This window comes from Nicotiana tabacum, chromosome 7 (genome assembly GCF_000715075.1).
Source record: "Nicotiana tabacum cultivar K326 chromosome 7, ASM71507v2, whole genome shotgun sequence".
NCBI classification, from domain to species: domain Eukaryota; kingdom Viridiplantae; phylum Streptophyta; class Magnoliopsida; order Solanales; family Solanaceae; genus Nicotiana; species Nicotiana tabacum.
Window position 1 is genome coordinate 156,264,882 of NC_134086.1, and position 6,631 is coordinate 156,271,512.

At 37.8% G+C, this 6,631-nt stretch overlaps 1 protein-coding gene across 2 annotated transcripts; it reads left to right on the forward strand.

The window, feature by feature from the left end:
* The first annotated feature begins 538 nt into the window (after positions 1 to 538).
* On the forward strand, positions 539 to 4,406 carry LOC107802667 (serine/arginine-rich splicing factor RS41). Of its 2 annotated transcripts, XM_016626202.2 has the most exons (7): positions 546 to 691; positions 797 to 854; positions 1,447 to 1,569; positions 2,451 to 2,563; positions 2,691 to 2,929; positions 3,681 to 3,944; positions 4,089 to 4,406. In XM_016626202.2, exons 3-7 carry the CDS (start codon positions 1,464 to 1,466, stop codon positions 4,123 to 4,125), a joined length of 759 nt encoding a protein of 252 aa, XP_016481688.1. In that variant the 5' UTR covers positions 546 to 691; positions 797 to 854; positions 1,447 to 1,463; the 3' UTR covers positions 4,126 to 4,406. The 2 variants fall into 2 exon arrangements, with proteins under 2 accessions (XP_016481691.2, XP_016481688.1); XM_016626205.2 differs by lacking the exon at positions 797 to 854 and having other exon boundaries at positions 539 to 747.
* The last annotated feature ends 2,225 nt before the right edge of the window (positions 4,407 to 6,631 follow it).

Sequence of the window (6,631 nt, forward strand, 5' to 3'; positions counted from 1 at the left end):
TTGTATAGTGACAATCTATTTTGTAATATACCAATACTCAAATCTATTTTCACCAAAAGAAATACATAAATATCCATGTAAATATATACGTAGAGCCCGTTTGGCTTAGCTGATTTAGAATAGCTGATAAGCATTAGGTGCCGAAAAGCACTTTTAAGTGTTGAAGCTGATTTAAAAAATAAGCAGTTACGTGTTTGGTTAAAAGTGTTGAAATTAATAATAAGTCGCTGAAGAACTAGGTATACAAAGAGTTTTGTTTTAAAAAGAAGTATTTTAGGGATAGAATAGTAAATATTTTGGTCAAACTTAAAGTGCTTACAAGTTGAAATTTGATAAGTTGGGGGAGACCAACTTATGGCTTTTGGCTTATTTTTGACTTATAAGCACTTAACTTATAAGCACTTTTAATTTTACCAAACACATAAATAAGCCAAAAAATATTTATAAGCCAGTTTGACCCGCTTATAAGCTTAGCCAAGCAGTCTCAAAGTGTAGTAGTGCACGGGATTTCTTATATACATAAATATTCATGAAGGAATGAGCTTATGCGCAGCCCAGACCAAATAAAGAAAGAACCCCGTAATTCAACAAGCCGACGACGTCGTTTGACATCTTGCTTCCCTATTGATCTAAAATCTCGTAATCTAATCGAGTTACCTTTACTTTGGCTGCGAAAAAAAAAGCTTCAAAGGTACGATTTTTCGAATCTCTTCTCTCGGTTTATTGGGGAGTTTGCAGTACAATTTGGTTAGATCTCTTTGCTTATTAATTTCCTTTTATTTTTATCTATCTTCAGATCATTATTTTTGAGCAAAATTTTAAATTTCACCAATAAGCAAAGGTTCCATTTTCAGGTAATATTTCCATTTCTGTTCGTTTATATCACAGATCCCTTACATTTTGCTGCCTATGAATTTCATGCATTTTGTAACTTTATTTTTTGAACACTGTTAAAGAGTGTTTCGTGATTTTTTCCTTTTTGCTTTAATTCTTTTGCTTCTTAATTTGGGGGATCTTCCAGACTGAAAGTGGGAGATATCTTAGCTATCGCTAAATAAAAAAGTTTCATATAGAGTGGTAACAAGGGAGTATAAGAGAAAGCGATAATTAAGAAATTGATTAGTTCAACGACAGCATCAATCAAACTGATTAAATATAATTCGATAACTTGAAAGTGTTAGTGTTTGGTGTCTTTATAGTTTGAAGAATGGTATAGTGTACAATATTTGCAACTGAATTCTAGGTAGTCATAGTAGCTTTATTGATTTGAATTCTGTCGACGTGGTGAATGCATAACTTGGCTGAGTTTATTACTGGAAAGGGATAAGGAAAGACTTAACACGTAAAATGTCGTGAGTTTTTGTTGCATGTTAAAGGAATTATGTATGGCTTTCCATATATCTCTTTCGCTCGAGTAGTTGTCTTACACTATCTGTTTCACTGAAGGGGGAAAATTGCCTGACATGAGGGCCATATTTTGTGGCAATCTGGAGTTTGAAGCTCGCCAGTCAGATGTTGAGCGGCTTTTCAGAAGATATGGGAAGGTTGATAGGGTGGATATGAAATCTGGTAAACCTACCATTCTCTTGACTTAATTTGTTTTCTTGTTATTCTTTGAAAGGAAGTAATCTCTTAGAGATAGAAACCGAAAGGGTTAAGCCGTTAAGGTAAACTGTGTGTTAACATTTGTTTCCATGATGCCTATCATGTCTGATGAAGGACTAGTCCACGATTATGCAGAGAAGTTCTCGGCTAACTTTTAAAATGAATCTATTCTTTTCTTTTTTAAGTTCTCTGCACTATATATATGTGTGTGTGTATTTTCCCACGGAAGTTAAGTTCTTTGGTTCCTTTTCCTGATAAATGACTTATGTTTATTGAATTGCATCAAATAAAGATGCAGTTGTTGTCTTCTTTCTGCTTGATGGAAATTATCCCTCTAATTTGTTTTATCTGGAGAAAAAACAAGTTAATGTGTAGTTGAACTCCCAATCTCAGTATTTTCTTTCGCGCAGGATACTTGGAATTCCTAGATCTTCCTGGATGAAGGGTTCTCTGCGTTTCTTTTTTGGCTTGTGCCAAAGATACATACTCTTATGTTTATCTGAAAGAACAAATGTGATCTGCCATGGTTCTACCATCCTACAATTTACTGAGACCATTGCCTTTTGCATTCCTCATGACCTTGCTCAGTCCTCAATACCTGAAATGTTTCAACATAGATAGCATGATCATCTCGGATCCAGTGGCTGCTGTTGAGTTCCTTCATACAGATTTTTCTTTCCCCTTCCCCCCTTCCCCCCTCAATCATGAGGGGTTTTGGGTGGTAAGTTTGATCTAGTCGCAGTGTGCTGACATATATTGGCAGGAGGCATCTTAACTGAGCTTTATGTATGAAAAATGTTACTGAATTTTTTTGGTTTGATTTCATGGCGCTTTTGGTTTTGTAGGATTTGCTTTCATTTATATGGAGGACGAGCGTGATGCTGATGATGCAATTAGAAGACTTGACAGGATAGAGTTTGGTAAAAAAGGACGCAGGCTTCGTGTAGAATGGACTAAGGTATGATGTTGAATTGCGGAGTTGCAGCACCCTGGCAGAGAGTATTTATAGCATCAGTTTGGTGTGGAAATATGCACTTCCCTTTGATGTTATATGCGGAACTGACCTGACTAAGATTATGTTGCAGGAGGATCGTGGTGGTAGTAGGAGGCCTGAAAGCTCCAGGAAACCTGCTGCAAATACTAAACCTTGCAAGACTTTATTTGTCATCAACTTTGATCCAGTTCATACTCGGACAAGGGACATAGAGAGGTATTTTGAGCCTTATGGTAGAATATCAAATGTTCGAATCAGAAGGAATTTCGCGTTTGTTCAGTATGAATCTGAGGATGATGCTAGCAGAGCATTAGAAGCGACAAACATGAGGTTAGCAGTTTAAAAGGACCTTTTTTGAGTATTCTGCTTTACTTTCTTATAGCTAGAATCATACATATCATTGTTGCTGGATAATTTGATTACTCGTGCTAAGTGAGTGCTCCATTTCACATGACCATAATTAACCTCTGTGAATTCGACAGGGAAATGACTCGGTGTATGCACAAAATGTTGAAGGGTCAATTTTTCCTTCACTATGGGGATGATAATTATTTCTGGAGTTGAACTGCAGATATTCTTTTCCATCTAGGGAGATATTATTGAAAATCAGTAGACAAGCAGCTTTTTTCTTCTCTTTTTTTTTTCTTTTTCTGTTTCTCCTTTCTCATCATCCTCTTTCTTTCCACTCTCTTTTCTTTGGGATTAAGGTAGTGTTTGGATTAGCTTGTGGCAGCTCGACTATTCCGCAGGGTACCTGGATCCACCAGTACCGATGCCGGGTAACTCTATCCACCAAGGCTTAGGCAAATTTGAAAAAATCACCTAAACTTTTTACCCCTGTTGGATTTGAATTTTGGTCTCTCATGGTCTTCCACTTCTTCAACCATTGAACTACACTGGTGCCTCTTTCTTTTCATTCTCGCTGCCCTTTTGTTGCACACGCCTTGAAGCTGTCCTAATGCCATTACTACATTTCTCTTTTTCGTGGCTGCTGCAGTTTTACACTATAATTCATTTTAAATGACTCAAACTGTATGGCGTCTTATTTTTACTAATTTGAGGTTTTTGATTAAATTGACAGCAAGTTCATGGATCGAGTTATTTCTGTAGAATTTGCGATTCGAGACGATGATGACAAGAGAAATGGTCGCAGTCCTGACAGAAGAGGCCGTGACATGTCACCTGGCAGGAGAGGTTATGACCGTCGGCGTTCGCCTAGCCCATATAGAAGGGATAGGGGTAGTCCTGACTATGGGCATGGAGCACTTCTAAACTCAAGGCCTCGCACCAGGGGAAGTCCTGAATATCGTCGAGCGGAAAGCCCTGTCAATGAGAGATATCACAGGTCCCTTCACAATCTTTTCTGTTTTCATTCTTTCGTCTCACCCCAACCCCGAAGGTCTTGTAGGTTGTGTTGGTTTATTCATGCTGTTTTCATAGTCCTAAGGTTTCAATTACACTAATTTTGTTATGATCTTTACCAATGCAGTCGTTCACCGCCGCCACGTGAGAGGTCTCGATCTTGAGGAGAAAACTTCCAAGCAAGATTTCATCACCCCGAAAAGAAAAAGAAAAAGAAAACCTTCCAAGCAAGAAGCTAGTTTAGAAGTTGTTTATGTTGTCTGTAGGTCACGTTGTCATCTGGAATTTGTAGCTTTACAACCTGCAGATGTATAATGTCTTTGTACCATTGTGTATGTTAGTTTGATGTTGATTTCCGTAATGACTAATGAGTATGTTGTGTGCACAAATATTAAAAATTCTACTCATTGCAGTCGCATTGGCTGAGGTGTATTTGGCGAAAGAAGAATGGCTTTCAAAAAATCCTCCATTCTATTTTTCTGTACTGTAAGCCATCTGCTCATTGTGAATGTCGGTGGCCATGCTTAGTATGATATTCACATTTGAATTAGGTGGAGGTGCTCATGCGCGCTAACGAATCAGACTCGAATAAAGTGGAATCACTATACGATGTATTGTCTTAAATTAATTCATTGGACCCGCACAAACATGTACGCACTAATAAAACGGACTTGAATATAAAGGAGTGACTTGATTTATTATTGTTTTGAGTAGTTGATTGTGTATGTAATGTGGTGGGGGTTTATGAATGAGTGGTTGATTGTGTATGTAATGTAGCGGAGTCGATATTGTTTACGTGCCATTGCCTAATTAAGAATTGAAATATTGATGGTTGATTCCGAATTAAATGAGAAAGAAAGTACATAAAATTTGAAAGGTGTGTGTATTGTAAGAGAGGACAAAAGAAGCATTAGCATTGAATAATGTGACCGACAAAAGACAGCGTTCCGTCCAGGCTACGCCAAGCCAAAATGGCGCACGCGTCTTGGTTGACTCCATACAGTGGTCTTTCTAGGTCTGGTCTTTCTAGGTCTTTGTTTCCCTGTTCTTAGAATTTGAATTGCTGCAGTCTTTGTAACTTCGTGATTGGAACTGCAACAGCGAACTGTTGCTTTCCTTTTTTACTTTTTTGTTTTGTCGCATTTAATTGGAGTAATTTTAAAATACTTACATTTTAATGGTGGAGTTGAAACAAAATCTAGGGAGAGTTGAACAATTTGCACGCTCCATCTTTGGGAAAAAAATCTCGTACTTCATATATAAGGGTTAAATTATCTAATTCTCAATCATGATTTGATTATTCAAAAGTATTTTGATTTTTTTTAGTATACATGTATTTGACTCTCCAAAAGTAATGTCGAATAAAATAAGACAAAGAGAGTATTAGGTTGATATCGAATATTTTTTGTACTATCTTTTTGAGGAGTTACAATTAGAAACTATAGTAAAAAAAAAAAAAACTAAAACAGACATAAATTTTTTTTACTATTAAACTGATAATCATACGACTTCCATGTGATTAGTGTATACGGTCAAAATCGCCCCCCCCCTCGATTTTACTATTTGATCAAGATAAGGGAGTTGCATCGGGGTAGCTTCGTAATGAATCAGACCCGAGCTCGAAGACGAAATATCGAGTCTAAAGATCGAAGTGTCCGTTGAGACCGAGGCCATCAACAATCGAGATTAAGTATGACCGATTTCGACTGAAGTACAATAACGGAAAGGCGAGATATCCATAATTGGTTGAAGATCACGGCGTCGGAACAGATCAAATCAAGGGCGGTTATTTGTACCAATCATGAGATTTACTTCTGTAATTAGAATTGCACTATAATTAGGATTCCTCTAGTATATAAAGGGGATCCCCATCATCTGTAAACACCTTACATTCACGAATATCAAGACAATATAATCTTTCTTCTGCTCATCAACTTACTGCTCTTTAACTGTTCTTACTTCACTACTCTCGAGGGTTCATCAGCTCAAGGGCATTGTCCAAGCATTGGTTTGTTTTACATTCTTGTCAATTCCCATCATTTATCTCTAAGTTAATCAATTGGTATTAAGTGAAATTATGTATCCTTAAAACCACATTACAAGTTTTATTGTTACTCGATTTTTAGGGTAACAATTTGGCGCCCACCGTGGGGCTAAGAATAATAGTGATTGCTTAATATTTTAACCGTCATAATGCACACTGCTTTTACGCTTGTTCTTGTGAGTATTTTTGATTTCAGGAATCAACATGTCGAACTCTCAAGCAGTACCCACTCACACTGATACTGGCCTTGGTTTTCATGGCGAAAACGAGCACATAGTCGCCCCGGGAAACGGAGTGCCTCCAATCAATCCCGACGCACTACAGGCCGTAGATCCGGTAGATGTCAATTCTCGTGTCGCCATTCGTGGAGATTTAGCGCCGACCCTAAAAATAGCATCCGCATAGACGCCCGGATAGCAGATCAGAATGCGCAAAATGGTGAAGAATGCGGAATTAGCCTTCGAATGGTATTTGGCATGCTACAAACTTAGCAAGCCGCGATAGCGCAACTTCAAAATCAGAATCGAGCCCCAAGCAGAATCGAACTCGATATGTCACAGGAAGTTGCTCATAGGGTCGAACCCGTACAGGAGAAATTGAATGATAATGGATCGGGAACTGATCCC